The sequence below is a fragment of the Bactrocera oleae genome, chromosome 2 (assembly GCF_042242935.1).
Source record: "Bactrocera oleae isolate idBacOlea1 chromosome 2, idBacOlea1, whole genome shotgun sequence".
Taxonomy (NCBI): domain Eukaryota; kingdom Metazoa; phylum Arthropoda; class Insecta; order Diptera; family Tephritidae; genus Bactrocera; species Bactrocera oleae.
Genome location: NC_091536.1, coordinates 66,811,531 through 66,829,545, shown reverse-complemented (window position 1 = coordinate 66,829,545; position 18,015 = coordinate 66,811,531). Strand labels below are relative to the sequence as shown.

General features: G+C 32.0%; 4 protein-coding genes across 18 annotated transcripts in view; 2 read left to right on the top strand and 2 right to left on the bottom strand.

Moving 5' to 3' along the window:
- Nucleotides 1-5,412: 5,412 nt before the first annotated feature.
- On the top strand, nucleotides 5,413-8,217 carry EloB (elongin B). Its single transcript, XM_014240628.3, has 4 exons — nucleotides 5,413-5,886; nucleotides 6,169-6,262; nucleotides 6,339-6,483; nucleotides 7,022-8,217. Exons 1-4 carry the CDS (start codon nucleotides 5,884-5,886, stop codon nucleotides 7,134-7,136), a joined length of 357 nt encoding a protein of 118 aa, XP_014096103.1. The 5' UTR covers nucleotides 5,413-5,883; the 3' UTR covers nucleotides 7,137-8,217.
- On the bottom strand, nucleotides 8,123-9,425 carry LOC106621676 (esterase GA18864). Of its 2 annotated transcripts, XM_014240625.3 has the most exons (3): nucleotides 9,286-9,425; nucleotides 8,729-9,159; nucleotides 8,123-8,664 (listed from the first exon to the last, which is right to left on the bottom strand). In XM_014240625.3, the coding sequence occupies exons 1-3, from the start codon at nucleotides 9,366-9,368 to the stop codon at nucleotides 8,288-8,290; spliced, it is 891 nt and encodes a 296-aa protein (XP_014096100.2). In that variant the 5' UTR covers nucleotides 9,369-9,425; the 3' UTR covers nucleotides 8,123-8,287. The 2 variants fall into 2 exon arrangements, with proteins under 2 accessions (XP_014096100.2, XP_014096101.2); XM_014240626.3 differs by lacking the exon at nucleotides 9,286-9,425 and having other exon boundaries at nucleotides 8,729-9,277.
- Nucleotides 9,426-9,433: 8 nt separating this feature from the next.
- TFAM (mitochondrial transcription factor A) lies at nucleotides 9,434-10,764 on the top strand. 5 transcript variants are annotated; one of them, XM_036361624.2, is made up of 4 exons: nucleotides 9,434-9,553; nucleotides 9,674-9,743; nucleotides 9,870-10,454; nucleotides 10,523-10,764. In XM_036361624.2, exons 2-4 carry the CDS (start codon nucleotides 9,679-9,681, stop codon nucleotides 10,641-10,643), a joined length of 771 nt encoding a protein of 256 aa, XP_036217517.2. In that variant the 5' UTR covers nucleotides 9,434-9,553; nucleotides 9,674-9,678; the 3' UTR covers nucleotides 10,644-10,764. The 5 variants fall into 5 exon arrangements, with proteins under 5 accessions (XP_036217517.2, XP_014096099.2, XP_014096098.2 ...); XM_014240624.3 differs by having other exon boundaries at nucleotides 9,483-9,616; XM_014240623.3 differs by having other exon boundaries at nucleotides 9,483-9,623.
- A 6,503-nt stretch (nucleotides 10,765-17,267) lies between these two features.
- The window catches only part of cnc (NFE2 like bZIP transcription factor cap-n-collar), a 127,276-nt gene continuing 126,528 nt past the window's right edge, over nucleotides 17,268-18,015 (bottom strand). For all 10 annotated transcript variants that reach the window (XM_070105534.1, XM_036361616.2, XM_070105535.1 and 7 more), the window contains one exon: nucleotides 17,268-17,777. In XM_070105534.1, the coding sequence (XP_069961635.1) occupies nucleotides 17,334-17,777 (444 nt within the window). In that variant the 3' untranslated portion in view covers nucleotides 17,268-17,333. The remainder of the gene's footprint in view (nucleotides 17,778-18,015) is intronic.

The window sequence follows — 18,015 nt, the reverse complement described above, 5'->3', positions numbered from 1 at the left end:
TCAGCGATGCTCTCTTGTCTTAATAATTTTCATGTGAAAGCAAAAACAAAATGATCAGTTGAATTCAATACAAAAGAGTATGGAGGAAACTTATTAAAGTAGTAAACCCTATGTATTCGATTATGCCAGTCTGCGTAATTTATACCAGCCCAAGTTGTAATGCATCGAAGACAGCGTACATATCTGATGAAATTAAGGGTATCTGGGACTAATTGGAGATTGAAACAACCCGAACAACTAACTACCCTTTGAAAAAGTCACAAAGACCAAGTTAGTAAAAGATACAGATATTTTTTAGTTTTAAAAGCACTGATGAGCTGTCAGCCTTAGTATATTTAAAAACACTACGAGTCTCTATAGCATATAATATGGAGTTTATACTCAATAGATAAAAATGGGTTTGGGCGTTTATTTCTGGACAAGTTTCTTTTTACGATATTTACTCGAGATTTTTGAAAATCAAGTTTTAATTTATTGTTCGACGAATCACAATATATATCCAAGATATCAGCCAGTTAACTATTTAATGGTAAAGAAATTTCCAAGCACAATATCCATTATATTTCGATGTATTCATATGGTTATTATAACACTGAAGAAGGTATACTAAGTTTGCCAAGAAGTTTGTAACACCCCGAAGGAAAGGTCGACGACTCCATAAAGTATATAAAATATATAATTTTTCCATGTAATAAGCTGAGTTTATTTAGCTATGTTCGTCTGTATATCGCTCTGTATATACAGGAACTAGTCGCTTAGTTTTTGAGATATCGATCTAAAATTTTGTACACGTCCTTTTCTTCCCTAGAAGATTATTAATCGTTGAACAGTCGATATCAGACAACTAGGGCATATAACTGCCATACAAACTGGGCGATCAAAGCCAATGTCTGATATGGAAAACTTTTTTACTTGACAAGATAATTCCACAAAATTTAGCAAGGATTATTCTCCAAGGAAACGCTACAATATCCAAGCAAACTGTTCACATTGGACCACTATAGCATATATATATATATATTTTTTCGATTTGAAGGTTGCTAATATCAAACAACGTGACTAGAAAGAAGTAGCAAAACTTTTTCCAATGGATGCAAACGGAAGTTGCTAAAATAATTACACCTGTGAAGGATATTATAGCTACGGTTCAGCTGTGGTTTTTTTTTCATATTTAAATTAAAAAATTGTTTACTGTAAAGTGTATTCGCATTTTTGCGTTCACTTACGACTGAACTCCACTCTTCCTTATTCCTGAATAAAATTCAATTAGCTAAATCTATGCATGCCACAATGGCCTTTGAACCCTTTTCTATCCAAATATCACATTAATATTTTATGTCTTTTGCAGAGTCGTAAATTCTTCAATTTTGTTTTGCCAAAAAATGTACATGCTTTTTAACAGGACGTTCTTATAAGATTTCTTAACAGCTTTGTACATATGAGCATGTGTGTTGATGTACTCCAAATAACCCCGCAAGAAGGCAAAAAGTGCCCAATAAGGAAATATTGTGACGACATAACAGTAAAAAACATATTTTTGAACATACATTGCAATGATATAAGTCTTTTAAAATGGATTCCGTTGTGCAAAACAGGGTGCTAAATATTTTTGTATATTTTGTTTTGGATTTTTTAAAAAGTAAACATGCGATATATTGCTATCATACGACCAATACCTTCGCCTTTTTATGCCACTTTCACTAGTTATCTTTCTGAAACTCTTTTTTGTCATCACCATTGATATTCAATTGCTTAAATATGCGACAATGTAATAAATGGTATAAGAGTTATTAAACACTTTCATTTTATACTGGGATACTACTTAAATCGATTAAAAGAATTCAAAAGAGGGTCTTATCACTGTTACTTAGAATTTGCTGGGGTGACAGGGCGCTCTCCCCGATAAGTTTGGCTAACGCTCTGACTAAACAAAAAAGAGCGAAACAGCGGCTTAACTTGGCTATTTTCACGTAAAAAAATTAATAACACAAAAGCAAATAAATGTAACGAGTTTCGTCAACTCCCACCAAAATACTGTACAGGTAATGACCCCCTGCGGGCAGGGGTAAGAATTTGCCCGCGGTAAGGCATGCCTGTCGTAAGAGCTGACTAAAAGCCAAATGCACTATGGCTGTTATTATACCTTGCCTAGAAATATCAGCATAGTTATGTCAGAAATAGTGCTATAATACTCAGCTTGAACTGATATTATAGACTTTAAATGAGATTCCAAATAAAAAGACATTTGATACAGTAGCTTCGGCTACACAGTCTTCCCGGAGACTCAACTCTGGTACCACGGGGAGCAGAATACCCTTGGACTTCGATCCAATCTGCTTTTTTTGGGTAATTTGTTAGGGGTAACATCACATGTAAAAACTAAAAATCTATTTGATTACGCAAATACGAATTTTATAAAAATTAATAGGTGCTTATGTGAATATAGGCAATTCAACAAAATATGTATTTGTATAAGTTATTTTTAAATTCTACTGTTCGATATAAATGGTAGCGATGGTGTTGTCGTCTAACCACGAACTGTTACTTTAAATGATACAAATTGAGTTCCGTTCTAAAACTGTTTATTAAAATAATATTGCACTTATTTATAACTTACTACTAGTATTATCGCTGCTGACGTTAACGTTGCTTTCCTAATTTTTGCTGACTACAATGCTTCTGCGATATATTGAAGTACAACTGACGATTCCACGATTGATGGCTTGTTCAAGTTGACGGTCACGCAATTCATTTGATCCATGCGCGACCAAATCCAGACTGCATAGATTACAATTTTGACAATTCAAGAAACTCATTTAGTTCACTATTGTTAACTTATACATATGTATGTATGTTAAACATATATTCACATATATGTAATTTAATAACAAAAAAAAATTTTAACTTAGGCTGCACCGAAGCTATAATACCCTACACAGGTGCATTTCTTATGGCAGCTATATATAAGTATCTGAAAACGGAACCGGTCAACGTTTTGCATTCAACGGAAAACGTTTTGCTATTTCTTTCTAGCCACGACGAATTAAATAATGAAAAAATGTCCTTTATAAAGAAAGTAGTCTTGTCTTTGATAGGTCTGATAAAAGTTTAGTTTCTTGAGGAGAAAAAGATCAATATCTCGAAAACTGAGGACTTAGTTCGCGTGTATGCAGACAGATAGACGGACAGACCGCCATGGCAAAATGACCCAGTTCGTCACCCGAATCATTAGGGCTATTATAGGGTCTTCGGCATTTACTATAAAAATTTAATCTGGAATATATTTAGTTAGAGTGAGAGGGAAGAAATATAAGATGCATTTGTAAATGAAATTGAACAAATAACATGTTAACAGAAACAATTATGTATACTAGTATTTCTTTTTTAATAAAACCCCCAAAGTACAGGATTTGGATGAAAGATAAATTATACGTTATTTGGCCATACTCGTTTATGTATTCCTCTCAGCTTATATAATTCGGTTAGAATTTATGTTATTCAACACTATATTAAGGAATTTTCAAGAATTTCACTTCAAGTAACATATAACAAATGTGTACATTGTATACGATCTCAACTATTTTTATACTCTTGCAACTTGTTGCTACAAAATATAATAGTTATGTTCACCTAACGGTTCTTTCATCATCACCTAGTCTTAGGTGTTAGATATAGGGTAATATATTGTATAATATATAAATGATCAGGATGAAGAGACGAGTTGAAATCCGGGTGACTGTCTGTCCATCCGTCCGTCTATGCAAGCTGTAACCATTAATCAAAAACAAATAAATTGCCATAACTAAGCTCCGCAATAAGACACAAGACTGTTATTTGGTACACAGAATCACATTAGGGAGGGGCATCTGCAGTTAAAATTTCCCGCCCTTAATAGGTTTAATGTGCATATCTCCTAAACCGCTAATGCTATAATAACAAAATTAAAATTTCCCGCCCTTAAAAGGTTTAATGTGCATATCTCTTAAACCGCTAATGCTATAATAACAAAATTTACTAAAAGCAAATGTTTTTAGAACCTCTACCTATAGTGTGAAAATAGTTGAAATCGGGTGGCAACTCCGCCCACTCCCCATATAACGGTACTGTTAAAAACTACTAAAAGCGCGATAAATCAAGCACTAAACACGCCAGAGACATTAAATTTTATCTCTGGGATGGTATGAGATGATTTTATAGGAACCGTGTTCAAAATTAGACAGTGGGCGTGGCACCGCCCACTTTTAGGTGAAACCCCATATCTTGGGATCTGCTTAACCGATTTCAACCAAATTCAGTGCGTAATGTTATTTTCATATTTCTATATTATAGTGCGAAAATGGGCGAAATCGGATTACAAGCACGCCTATTTCTCATATAACACCATTTAAAATTCCATCTGATTCTTTCACTTTCCACTATGCAAATGGGGTTAAACTTTGCGTGAATAATACGTGTAAGTATGCCACCTTGTGACCAAAAATTGACTAAATCGAACCAAAACTGTTCAAGCCCCTAGGTACTGAATATGTAGACCCCAGTGCCTCTAGTTGAGTTTTTATCGAAACTATCGGTCAATGTGTAAGATATATAATGGAAATTAATTTAATAAAATAAATAAATGAAACTCCCGAAAATAGTATGTTTTTGTGTCAAAAATGGGTTGAATCGGATCAATACTTCCTGTAATATAACATTTTGCCAAGATCTGAAGTAATTTTCCGGTCTTTGATCCTTGCAAGTTGCGAGAGTATAAAATGTTCGGTTACGGTACAGATTAAGGTTCGAATTGAATATTTTTTTACATAACTAGTCATATCATCTCTTCTATAATTTAGAACTAAGGTTGCAACAAAATCTGGCTAGAGTAGAGGGTGCCATTTACAGCAAGTTGCAGTCATAATGTTTTGCATTTTGGAGCATTAGACGAACTTACTTTTAAAGTACAATTAGCTATCAATCTTACTTTGTGAATTATTGAAATAAACAAATAATTAAAGATTGTTAACCACAGTATAAACGAGCACTAGAAGCTTCCGCGGAAATTCGCAACTACTACATGAATATATGTATGAGTGTACCGCCCAAATTTTGTAAATCAAGAAACAAACTAAAAAGTCCATAGATTATTGCATAATATACTACAATCATACTTATTGTCAAATCTAATAGACAGTTTCTTATTAATATTTTACACAGCTTTAAAATCAAAACAATTACTACGATTCCGTTTGCAAACGGTAATTCATTTTCTACACTTCCTTTATGAATTTGTAACTAAGTTCCACAAGCAAATATTTTTCCCACTGAACACACCGCACGGGATAAAATGCACAATTTTGGTTTAGCATTTTCATTACTTCCTTTCGCTGACATTCATCATTCTCCGTTTCGTGAACATGCTCATTTGCGCAATGCTTGTCAGTGCTGTGATTGACATTTAGATTTTGTGAGTTTTTCGGCTTTTAAGAAAAAAATAAAAGATCAGAAAGTGAAGAAGAAGACCAAAAAGAAGGTCTTTATATTTTTTATACTCATCCAAACCGCAGCGTGATATTATTTATTCTTCATTGCGAGCGCTAAGCGTTCAATGCAAAAGTAAGCGGTTTTAGCTGACGTGCAAACGAAATTAAGATCCGTGCAGGATTTCGGCATATAAGCGTGCAGTTAATTACTGAATTGTTTGCCTGTGGAAGTGACCCTGAGTGCGAACTGTGTGGTATAGTTGAATACGTGCAGTGTGAAGTGCCGCCGCGTAGACGTTGAAGCATTTATCGGTGTTGAAACAGACAAGACAAGGTCGAACCGCTTGGTAGCGTACGAAATTTAATCAACCGACAAATTGATATATTTTACACCTGCGGTAAAAAGAATAAATTGCTCGAAATGGTAAGTAATGCGCTGTTACTACTGTGATTTTGGTGGTAAGGATTAAGAGTTGGCCGCAGCGTCGAAAACAGCAACAGCGGCGACTGAAAGAGTAATAGCATAACAACAACAGTGCTGTGAAATCAGCTGCTGCTACTGTCAATGTCGCCGCCTAAAGCTTAACGTCGACGTTGTCGTCACTGTTAACGCAGCCACTCTATGGTGCGCCCGCAACGAAATGAACTTTGACCAAAATAATGATTACAAATAATTGTTAATAAAACACTTTCTTGCTCTCACCAGGATGTGTTCCTTATGATTCGAAGACATAAAACCACAATTTTCACAGATGCAAAAGAGAATACAAGCGTCGCGGAACTGAAGCGGATGATTGAAGGCAAATCAACAATGTTGAAATTTTCACAAAAATATAAAAGGTGACTAATGTATATATTATATTAAATCAATTACAGGCATCTTAAAGGTGCGTCCCCATGACCAGAAGCTATATAATCAGGATAATGAGGTGATGGAGGACGAGAACACCTTGCAGGATTATGGCATACAGATGTCAACGGCAAAGGCGCAAGCTCCGGCACAGTTAGGACTAGCATTAAGGTGAGTTTGCAACAAAGGCAACAAGTAATTACGTTAGTTAGTGTTTCCGTAAAGGCAAATAAAGCGCAGGTAATCGTAGCTCAGTTCTAATTCAAAAGTGTGATTACTCAGTTGTGTTATGGTTTATTAAATAATTTTTATTTCAAGCGACGTTCTTATCACTTAATTAACATCCGTATTCCTAAATCACTGACCATTATTTGTTTTATTATTTTGAAATTGTAGCTTGTTCGTACTTAAATATAAATATTTCCAAGCTTCTTACATGTGCCAGTGTATTGGTTAAAATTTTATGTCAAATACATATATTTATATGTTTATTTTTGGAAAATGGACTTGTCATGCCCACGCGACGTGTATTTGGCTCGCGCCAACAATTTTATCTATCTTTCATACAGTAATTCGTACGCTATATATGTGTATGCCTATATGCACTCATATAAAATAGAATGGCTTTGAAGAATCCTGCATTAATAAAACATAATATTTTAAGTTTTTCTGAATGAACCTACTAAATTTCTACATTTATGCATCACAGAGACGAACATGGCGAATTCGAGCCTCTCGAAATAACGCCATATTCATCACCACCAGATCTACCTGAAGTTATGAAGAATCAAGAGGCAGCTAACGGTCAAGAGCAAGTTGCATAAAATAACTCAGAATATGGAGATATCTACTACAACAACAACAGCAACAATAAAAACGATGTGGTAAACAACAGACCGGTCTTAATTGATACTACATACATACATAACGGCACGCAGGAAATGCTTATTTTAAACAACAACAATTAAAATTATAAACAAAATCTTCTTATATTCAACTTCAGCATTAAGTAAATAATTTTGTTAAATGCTTTCTTAAAAAAAACAAGCACCTTGTTTTTGTTAAATGCTATCATGTTAAATAATTTGAAGAGATGTTACTATGAAGCAAGACAACAAAACTTCCCAAACTTTAATTATTGCAATTTTTTCGGAACTTATTATTTTCTTCTAAATGCAAACAATTTGGGTCAAGGTATATTTAATTATTTAATTTAAATTCTTTATTGAAAATATGCAAATGAATATATAATTTAAAATTATGATTTTACCGTTGATAGCGTATATTTGTGTCAAAAAAATTTAAAAAACTGTTTACGTTATGAAAAAAATTTGATCATTGTTTCCTTTACTTACATAATTTATAAATTATTCAAAGTTAAAAAAATAAGTTCAACCTTAACATATTCTTAAAAAAAAAAACCAAAACTTGATATAATGCTACTAGTAAACGGCTCAAATTCGCGTGAAATAAAAATTTAACTGAGAGGCAACTACGGATAAAAAATTATGTAATATAAAAATTATACAAATTTCGCAGACATCTCTAATATGTAAACAAAACAAAGCATTCTGACACTAAATTACATTTCATATGCACACATAGTTACACAACTTAGCACTCTTTTTTGCAATAATTTAACGAAACCTAATGTTTAGAAAACAAAAAAGAAACAAAAATTTAAATGAAAAGCGAAGTCGCTTTATAATAAATTATATTGTAAAGCCTTATGAAAATCTCGATGATATACAATATAAAATAAAAGCAAGTAAACGAGATGCGTAGCGATTTGCGGAGTTGGTGAAGCAAATTTATGAATTACTATATATTGGGTTAATTTTATTAATTAATTAACATAATTGTAATCATAAGAATTAATTATTAAAAAAAAAAGAAAAGAAATCACTTGTATGTGTTGTATTGACTTAAATAATTAAGACCACATATTGGCAGATGTCTCACTTTACTAGCCTCTCTAGTCAGAGTCGTTACTGTCACTGCTATCAACAGCAGTCTGTTTATCCGCCGTTTCAAGAAATGTAACGTTGCTTGCTTGCTGCAATTCTAAATTTTCTAAGTATTCTTGTAGTCGATCTTGGAAGAAGTTTATATATGTTTGCTTTTGCGCCGCAGTAGCTGGGAAATAATGCCCGCCTGGATGTTCTAATATTTCAGCATTTTTAAAATGTCTCGCCAAATCTTGACTCATCTCTTTTGGTATGATATCATCGCTAAGTCCGTATATATGTAGCGTAGGTATGGTAATAATTTCTTCATATGCGCTTTTGTGCGCCAAACTGCCAGAAAGAAATCCGGATGATAATATAGCAAAATCGGGACGTATGGAAGTCACTAAAAGTTTGTAATTATTATTTTTTATTCACTTGTATAACAATGTTGAGCATAACATACTCACATTTCTTTTTCGCTAAACCACAAAGCAAACCGACGAAACAAGCACCTTGGGAGAAGCCTAATAAACCTTGAAATGGCCCCTGTTTATCCCACGCTTCTTCAACGAAACCTAGGCTTTCTTGAAAACCAAATGCCGGTCCGCCTTTATTTGTACCTTTAAAGGTACCATCATCTTTATTTGCCCACCAACTGCGCTGTTCAGCTGCTTGATCACTACCAGTTTCGGGTAGTATTACTTGATGCGGTGCTGTGAGAAAAACAAACTCAGCATATTTTCCAGCAAATTTCCGAAAAGAACCCAATTTATTTTTGAGTGCATCACCATTCTGGCGATAACCGTGTAGACATAGTACTCTCACTTTGTCTTTAATTTCCGACGGTTGTTGTTTTTGTTTTGCAACTGTAGATGTGGAGCTGCTAGCTGCAGATGTGCTGTTAGACATAATATTTAACTTTTTAAATACAATTAAAAACCGGCACAAATTTTAAACAAAAAGCCATGAAACGACTTTTAAAGGTTATATCAGCTGTGCATTGCCATTGGTGGCATTTGTTTACCTCATGCTGGCATTTGTTATTGACAATTCGGTGGTGTGTTCAGCGTCGGTATAATTATAACAAATACAAAATTTACATCTCATATATTAAAAAATAGATAATTAGTCGGCAATTAATAAAATTAATTTTTCCAATCTATTCATTCTAGCACCTTTTTATTCGCTGTGAAATTAAATACATAAATATCGAAGTGCAGTCACCACGCTGTCGCCGCAATTGGTGTTTGACATTTGCGTGACAATTGTCATTTCGTTGCGCGTTTCCTTATGTAAATACTAGTAAATACCGCTTGATCACATTATTTTTACATCAATTCTGAATTAAACTCCAAGTACAAGGTGAAGTTGCTATATAAATCAACATCTTGACTTTATTATAATATTTGTAGACAAAATGCTGCTCACGGCCCCACTCCTATCGAAGTCTACCTTTTTTGGGTCTTTGGTCAATAAATGCAGGCAAGTGATTAAAAAACAACCGTCCAAGTCTTCCAACATTAATGACAGACAAACGAACAACCTTAACGATTTACAATCATCAAATTCTTTCACTGCCACATACATCTCCATCTCCTCTACCGACAGACCAGCGGCCATTGCCAACTTCAGTGTATCCACAAATGTCGCAACATCTGCACGCACACTTGAAGAGAAACTTGGTTTACCACCACGTCCAAGAAAACCACTCACACCTTATTTTCGCTACATGCAGGAGCAACGTCCAAAGATACTTGCGGAAAATCCCAAATATAGCACAACCGACGTAGTGCGCGTGTTATCAAAACGTTGGAATGATGCAGATGCCGCATTGAAAAAACGCCTGCAGGACGACTACAAGCGTGAACAACAACAGTTTGTGGAAATTCGTGCCAAATATGAGGCAAACATGACTGATGAACAACGTACCGAACTGAAACAGCTTAAGCAAGATATACAAGACGCTAAAGACCGCAGAATGATGCGAAAGCGTATTAAAGAACTCGGACGTCCCAAAAAACCTGCTTCTGCCTTCTTACGCTTCCTCGTACAAGAACGTACAAATACGCCACAAACGCCTAAACAAACATATCGTGAATGGCATCAGAAGTGCACAGAAAAATGGTCGCGCCTCTCAGACAAGGAGAAAGAAGTGTTCTTAATAGAATCCCGCAAAGACATGGAACTGTACAAGTGAGTATATTTTTAGTTTATTTCATAAAATTATATATTTATTTTTTTATCATATTATAACAATACAGAAAAGAGATTGCGCTTTGGGAAGAGAAAATGGTGCGTCTGGGAAATATTGATGTTGTGCGTCATGGCAATTTGATTGATCCACCAGAACCTAAACCGAAGGGAGTCAAACCAATCGCCTAGTCGGAAAGAGAAACTTAAATATTTTTACTTATCTTTTTTAATTTCTTGTATAAGGTGCATTTTATTTACATTTTTGCGTATAATATACTAAAAACAAGAGTACGTATTTCGTTAGAAGGTACACACTTATTTATAATATTTTATACGGAGTAAACGTAGGTATAAAGCACCTAATACTTAATCATATTTGCATATATACAAAGTATATATTCCTAGTTTTGTTTTTGAGCTTAACTTTTTCGTTAAATAAAATATAAGTAAGAAAAATTAGTAAATTAAATGTTTATCATTTAACTGCGTGGAATTATTATATTTAAGAAAAATATGCTAAATTTTTTGTGAGTTTACTTGCCGCTTCGCATAAATATCTCACCCACACCAACAGCACTTTATGTTTGACGTTTGCTTTGTTGAAATAATAAACGCGAATATTATATATTATTTTTTGCTTCACATAAAATACTTGCACTAAACAATAATGGAAAAATATTTTAACATGAAATTGCAAATATTTCACTTAAAAGAAAATAAAAAGTGAATGAAAATCGCACACAAAAACAATGAAAAGGAAAATTAAAATGCGTATTAGTATTTTAATTGTTATATATTTTCAGCGACAGCAAGCAAGAAATAGTTTTTATTATATGAGCTGTATGTATTTTGTTGCTATAAAAAACAATGCAAATCGTAAACAAAACATACAATGCAGCCGATTAAAAATACTTTGCTAAGAATATTAAAGCTTCGATGCGACTAAAGTTAACGTTCTTTTTTGGTTTAAATCCGCAGTGTTCGTTTTGCAAATAAAGTTAGCTTAAGCGCGAACCAAGAATCCCATGCATAAAATATTTACAGTTATAAATAACTTTGTCACCTGTAATATTAAAAGCGTGAGGTCCTATGTTCCAAATATACGCTATGGGAAAATATACAGATATTAAAGAAAGGACTAAATGCACTTGCAAGTCAGAAAAAAATCGTTTTTGGTGCATTTTTTTGTTTGAAGACAGAAGAATTTTTACAGCACTTAATCGGTGTTTCATTTTGAAAAATTTAGGATTCCCTGATTCCCGTAACCAATCTCCTGGAAGACCTCCGAAAAAAGGTGTCTGGCGGTGAGAAAGATTTTTATGTTTAAAACTATCTCAAATCCAAAAACCAAACGAAAAATATTATACCAATAGATGAATACAGGTTATGATCGAAGGTCGAAATTTGTTTTTTTGACAAAATGGCGGCTTCCCAAAAAATCGTTTTATATCAAAAAACTTTCATTTCAGAATGGCTTATATAATCGAAATTCAAAATTCTAATTCCTATGATCATTACCTAAAAAATACTTCTAGGAAGTTCGTGCGAAATTTCAAGTGGATCGATTAAGCCAATTGAGAAAAATTTCCCTCACCAACTCTGAAAACCACGAGTTTAAAGTTTTAGGATCCGAATACACTAAGTATACAGATTTTTACAAATACACTGATATCTCCAAAGCTATTTGTCGAAACAACTTCAAATTTTCATAGAATATTTTCAAATCTACGTACATTAGATGTACATATGTACAGTTAGTTACTCACAACGAAATACCACAAAATCTAAAGTGTTAACTCAGTTCTTAGAAGGAAACAATTATTTTTTATAATTAATAAATTTGTTTTAAACATTTCCATAGCGAAACTAACTCAATATAAAAATAAATATTATCAGCAAACAACTTTTAAAGGAACTTTCAGGAACTTCAATTAAGTAAACCACCAAACCAATCACTACTTACCATAACTCGTAAATAGTAGACTATTATAACTAAAAAATGCTTACAAGCTAGAATTTTGTTGCGAAAAAACGTTTTTATTTTATTTTATTTAGTATTTTAAGTTGTATATTAAAAGGTGTCTATTACAGGCAAAACGTATCGGAAATCTATCGGACAAATAATAAAGTTTGTGAATTATTTCGAAACCATCCTTTTGATTCTGTTTTATTGTCAATAACGGTATGTATGGTATTTGCAAAAATCGATTTTTTTAAATTCAAATGTGGATATAACCCCTTAACAAAGTTTTCTTCACTGCAAGGCTCGAGTATATTGATATGTATAAATAATTACTGTATAATAGTTCACTTTGATTAAACAACAATAAAAAAAGACAATTGTATTCATATTTTTTTATATTTTTTATTTTAGTAGTTTCTTTCTTTTAAAGCGACAATGTTTAGACGACACAATCAGTTTAATTATGCACTAAATTTTTTTGTTTTTGTTTTTTAAATATTATACTTATGATTACATTAAAACATCTATTATTAAAAACTCTCACCTGAATGCAATTTAAGTTAACTTTTTTCAAAGTTTTTTCTCTGTTATTTTTATTTTTTATTTCATTTTCATTTATAAGTATTAAAAAAAATATCAGTAAGTAAAGATTAGTTAAAGTAAACCAAAAACATTATTTACGTATGTAGCCACGTACTTACGTACACAAGGAGCAGAGAAAATGTTTAAATAACTATAATTATTTATATGTAGTTTTACATGTGTGTTAGAAGAGGGCTTGAAAACCTTAATACATTCACTTAAATCTTAGTAGCGCATGCAATGCATTGTTGTATGTTGTTGTACTAACATTCTTTAGCATTTATGATTTTACATTTTATTTTATATAGTTGTATTTTGGACATTTAATATGAAATATAATTATATGTAAACAAAATTTAATAACAATTATTGGAGAAATTCTAAGTACAGCTTGAATATATGACTTTCATTTAGTTTTCTTTTGCATTTAGAAAGCATTGGAAGGTGCAAAATACGCCATTTATTTGCTTTTGCTAAAATATTACTAGTTTATATTAGAATTTGTTTTATATTACAATTTATTCTATTTACTTAAACGAAAATTATAATTCTTGCTAGAATTGAAAAAGAAAGTTATTGAAATGTCAGGAATTCTAAGCTAGGCCTACAACTTAGCAGTCGTGAGGCTATTTTAAGTCTACATACAACTGTGTATTTATGTATTTATTTAGATAATATTAAATAAATCGCATTTACATTACAAAAATAATAATTCACATATTTTTATTTTATACATAATTTATAATGCAGTATTCTTCGTTTAATTTATTTACATATAGAATTTCAAAAAAGTGCAAAACACAGCTAGTCGTAAATGTATGTATGTTTGTTACTGTTGTTGTGACAGTCCTTGGTCGGATAAAAATCCGGGTCCGTTCCGGTTACGTAGACTCGACTGACGCGCTTCCTCTTTCATGGTGTATCAAATTTAAAAATTTCTTATATAATATTGTAGTTCTTTGCGACTGATATTAAAACATTTCTCTATGTACTTTAAGGCGTCCGTCATTTTCCAAGTTGATTTCAGTTTTAAAAATAAGTATCAAAGGCGAAAAAGTTTTTTATTTTAAATTTAAATCGCGCCTAAATCATATTTCTTTTATATAGCATGCGATTTTTGGATATTTAGCATGAAGCAAGTAAATTTATAACTTTGAAAAATGATATTCTAATAAAAAAATGTCTGCTTTACAATTAAGGTCTTAATGATTTTTTCCATAAAATCATTCCTTTAAAGGTTAAACATCAAATGACCTGAGCATTGATACAAGTGATTTATATGTATGTACATTATCTGTTGCTCATACCACATGGTGTACTATATGAATACTGTGAAATTTTAAAGCAATGTTAGTATGAAAAAGATATTAAAAGTGTTCTTGTAGAGCGGAAAAAAATATGTATGCATTGTATTAGAATATCAATTTTTTAAAGTTTTAGATTTATTTGGTCTGGTGATAAAAATTTTTTGCAAAAGATCAAAAAATCCTATATAAAATACGTACATATATGGAAAAGGTAAACTGATTTAGACACGGTTTAAATTGAAAATAAAAAGCTTTGTTTCCTTGTATAATTTTTTTAGCGCAAAAACTGAAAATGAAGTGGTCGTTTGCAGAACAAAAAAATTAACTTGGGAAATAACGGACACCGTATTGTACATGTATTTAGACCGCATTTGGATTCCATATAATTATTAGTATTTGTTCGTAATTCTATTAAGTGTACGCATTAAATGTATTTACAAGTTTTATAACAGTATACATATATATATATAAATTTAAGCATATTTATAAAATAATATATATTTTTTGTGAAATCTTTAAAATGAAAACTCTAATGTCACTAACTATGCGCCTCTAGTTATCCATTTACATTTCTAGTTTTGTATATGTATGTATATTGCATTGTATATATGTGTATTATGCAATGCAATGCCTATTAGTATAGAGTTATGCATATATATTGTAGTACGTATATATATATATATATATGTATTTATTTTTGTTTGTAAATATATTTTTATAAATGCTTACACATAATTATGCTTAAATGTCTAGCGAGCAAATTATATACTTTGTTGCTTTGTTGTTGTTGCTTGAACGCAAAACTGGTATTTAATTAAAAAAAATTAAAAGCAGAAAATTAATTGGCGTTCATTACAAATGAAAATTGGTCGGCGGCGAATACAAAATATGAATAAACAATAATCTCAGGAGCAATTTATTAAATGTACAATTTTAAAACTATTATTTATAATATTTTTTTTTGGTATGAACTTGATAGTTTATTTCACAATTCCACAGTTATTTCACACAATGTAACTTTGAAGTTTGCAATTTCAAAAATATGAGTTGAAGCATAAAGGATTTTAAAACGTGAAATGAATTTGCGCTATTATGTTTTCTAAAGGGCTTTCAGCAAACATTTTACAAATAATTACATTCTTAGCCAATTTTTTTTATTTATTTCATTTGCAATAAACGCTATTCTTTAGATTTTTCTAATAATTATAAAAATTTCTGAAATAATTTGATAATTCATTTATTCAAAACCAAACCAAGTAGCAGTCAAATAATTTGTAAAAAAGTATTGTATCATTCAAGAAAAAAAAAAAAATTGAGGTTAGGTTGAAAAGTGTTTACTATGCAAGAGCAAAATTTGTTTAGAATCATTATTTCTTAATTGGGGAGGTAGGTAGATGGTTCGTAGTCGCAACAGCTATTGAAATTTAATGCACAAATATTTCAAAACAGCGGCTTGTGGTGGGACTTGCAAACAATTTATTGTGGGAAAAATAAAATTTAAACAAAAAAAAAATAAATTTTAATTTTGTCTAAAGAAATGTTTGCTATATAAAAAAATTAAAATATTTTAAGTTTTGTCGACAAAAATTTTTGCTGTATCTGAACAAAGCATGCGTTGTCACCTTCGAAAATTAAGGTCCACAAGCGCGCAAATTAGTAAACAACCACATTTGTATTAATTAAAAAATTAATTATTAACTAATATTTTTATTTATTAATATATGTATATATATATTTAATTATATAAAAAAGAAAACACTTAACTTTGTGTGTTTGTAGCGCAAACGAGTTTATGAAATACTTTATACATTACTACTTTAATTGCTATATTAAAATTTATCACAAGTTTTACGCTTTTATAATTTTTTGCGTTTTATATTTTTTTTTTTTTTGTGTTTTTTTTTTACATTTTGCCTTTAACTCCGTATCTAGTATAGTACATAATAGTGAGCTTATTTAGCAAAAGAAAAAATAAACTTAAAAAATTTTTGTGTATAAAATGACGTTTTCGTTTATTTCTCACTTCACTTCATAATTAACCTCTGTTACTGCTTACTTAATATTATTTGTGCTCAATTTTTAATAACTTTTAATTCAAGTAATTTTTTTTAAGCAAATTCTGTACTTTTTTTTTAATATTTTTTGATTTTTGATTTGTGTATATGTGTGAATATGCGCGATATACAAGTGTGTTTGTGATATTCATTTTTGAAAATTGTTGTTTTAAGTTTCGCTGAACTCTAGTGTAAAAGGCATGCTGTAGCATGAGCAACAAATTGACAACTTAATTGTCAAAATAATTATTTCTGCTCTTATTATATTTATATATGTATAAAAAAGGTAATTTTTTGTTGTTAAAAATACCAACACCTACATACATACATATGTACATACGTATGTATTTTTTTTTTTACGACCACGACCCTACAGCCACAGGGTGTCTATGAGTTTGGATGCTGTCAAAATTAAAAAAATTACAACTACAATAAATACGCAAACCGCCAGCAGCAGTGAAGAAGTGGAGAAGCAAGTTAGTTTAGTGGATTTCCGCTAAATTAAATTTTAATAAAAATAGAAACTTGTGGCAATCGATGCTGTTGCAGCTGGTGGCACAGTGGCGATTTCATGCAACCATTCCAAGTCCATAGCGTCTTGTTGCTGTGGCGCAACATAATAATCATAGCAGTGAGCGCATCGGCATTGTTGTTGTTGGGAAGTCGTTGCTGCTGACGCTGCCACGGCTGAATGCTGATAATAAAGTTCCAGCTCGGTGGCATATGGTTGCGGCGAGACGCGTTGTTGCTTGAAAGGCTGTAACGACTTTTGTTGTTGTTGCGCGGTTTGTTGTACGTACTGCTGCTGCTGTTGTTGTTGTTGATGCTTTTGCTGATGATGGTGATGATGATAAAGATGATAACGGTAATGATGACGCTGTTGTTGTTGTTGTTGCTGCTGCTGCTGCTGCTGTTGATGATGATGTTGTTTTTGCATTTTAAACCAATTCGCATAGTGCTGCAACAGCAATTTTCAATCTTTCTGATGCGTCTGGTGATGATGTGCCTGCGCATGCGCAGAATGTTGCCGCTGTTGTTGTTGTTGCTGCTGCGCCTGTTGCACTTGCTGTGTGTGCATATGTGACAGCTGCTGTTGCTGTTGTTGCGCTTGCGTATGATGATGATGATGATGCAGCGATTGTTGCTGCTGTTGCAAATGCGTCGCAGCGCCCAGCATTGAATGCTGCTGTTGTTGTTGCTGCTGCTGCTGCTGCTGTGGCGACATGCCATTGTGACTCAGTAGCGTACTCACACTACTACTACTACTGCTGCTGCTGCTTGTGCTACTGCTATTGCTGATGTTGCCACTGCCGTTTGTGGCATCAGATTTGCGCAGCAAGTAAATGGACCCATCGGCGGCCTGTTGCAGCGTGTATTCGGACGTTGAGCAAGGATTGCCTTCGGGATCGCGCAAATACTGAAGTAAAATGGAATGTCACGTGTTAATTGATTTTGACATTTTTTTTTAATTTTCTTAATTTCTTTAATTTTGTTTTTATTTTTTTTTTTAATTTCTTTGATTAATTTTTTTTTTGTTTAAAATAATTTTTTTTGATTATTTGTGCAATAATTTTTAAAAGCAATTACATAATCACAAATCATAAAATTGAGGTTAGGTTTTATGAATTTACCATATTAATATTTACATATTTTAC